This window comes from Pistacia vera, unplaced genomic scaffold (genome assembly GCF_008641045.1).
Source record: "Pistacia vera cultivar Batoury unplaced genomic scaffold, PisVer_v2 Contig628, whole genome shotgun sequence".
Taxonomy (NCBI): domain Eukaryota; kingdom Viridiplantae; phylum Streptophyta; class Magnoliopsida; order Sapindales; family Anacardiaceae; genus Pistacia; species Pistacia vera.
In genome coordinates, this window is record NW_022196477.1 from 1 (window position 1) to 1,441 (window position 1,441).

The 1,441-nt window shown below is 34.2% G+C and overlaps 1 protein-coding gene across 1 annotated transcript; it reads right to left on the reverse strand.

The window, feature by feature from the left end:
- Positions 1–65: 65 nt before the first annotated feature.
- On the reverse strand, positions 66–737 carry LOC116111159 (ankyrin repeat-containing protein BDA1-like; the record flags this gene model as incomplete). Its single annotated transcript, XM_031397358.1, has 1 exon — positions 66–737. A coding segment is annotated over exon 1 (639 nt), but the record flags the coding sequence as incomplete, so codon positions are not given.
- Positions 738–1,441: the final 704 nt, after the last annotated feature.

Below are 1,441 nucleotides of genomic sequence, written 5' to 3' on the forward strand. Positions count from 1 at the left end.
TAGAAACTAAACTAAATATGCCAAAAAAGTGCGTTTAATGAAAGACACATGGAGTGCTTAATTACCTCAGGCTCGGGTTGATTTTCAGAAATTGCAGTATGCAACGCATTATGTCCTTCTTCATTCTCCCACTTTAGTGTCTTTTCTTTGTCGAAGTGTCGAAGCCATCCTAACAAGACTTTAAAAGCTTTAAAGCTCCTGTTTTTTATGGCAACATGGATAGCAGTTTCAGATTTAACTGTCAAATCTTCGATAGACGATGGACAAACATACAAAAACTCAGCCAAATTGGTTTCATCGTCTAGTTCAGCTGCGTAGTGCAAAGGAGTAACCATTCCCTTTGCTTTCACACGGACAACCTCTGGGTGAATTTTTATCAAAAATGTTACCAGTTCCTGGTACTTCTCCACCAACTCCGAATCTCGGGGACTAAGCCCTTCCTGCAGGTGCTTGCCCTCCAAAGCCAAGTGAAGCAAGCCACGCCCAAGATGGTCTCGCCTCCCGACAAGGGATGGCTTTAAGTTTAGAATTTCCTTGACGAAATGGATCTTTCCCCCGCTTACAGCTGCGTGTACCGGAGTAGTCACAAATGACATCTCATCAATACGCTCCAAAACAAGAGGATCCTCCGCAACTATTGAAAACAATGCATCCACATCTCCTTGTACGGCAAAATTCAGCAGCCTCTGCAACCTTTCATCCATACCTTAGGTTGCTAATTGACACCTGTTTTAGAATATTGCTCCTGATTATAGAAGTTACGATAACAATTTTTGTACAGGAAAGAACATATCAAATGTCATTTTGTACAAGAAAGTACTAAGTACTAACATCTAACAAACGAAAAGGATTTATTATATAGAGGAAGAGGATATACCTTGGTTAATATTCTCATAAAGAAAAGTAAATTTCAACCTCACTAATAACTTTAATTTTTAAGTATTATATATATTTTCTTTATTACAACTATTTGTTTTCTTTAATTTTCCTTTTCCTTTTCCTTTTCCTATTTCCTTTTCCTTTTCTGTTTGTAACCATAAATTTCAATCCAATTTAAGAATTTTGCTTTCTCTTTAACCACCATTTCCTTTTCTTTCATTCAAAACTAATTATCTCTAACTTTTAAATTTTTTATTCCACCATTTCTTTTCTTTTTTCGTTCTTTCTTTTTTTCTAAAGAAATTTTGGAAAGACTAAAGAGGGTCTATGCTATGCTTTTTTCATGTGCATATATAAGAACAATAGTGCACTCACAAACTAAACAAAAGGGGCACGTGCCCCCTCAACTTTTGATTTTTCATTTTTTTTTTTTTTTTTAATTTTTACTTACTTTTGAAATTCTCAATATTTAGAAATATCTCAAAATTTTATTCTAAATGATGTGTTATCATATTTGATTTTATTACAGCATTATAAATCATTCTTTATTTACAAGTCAACA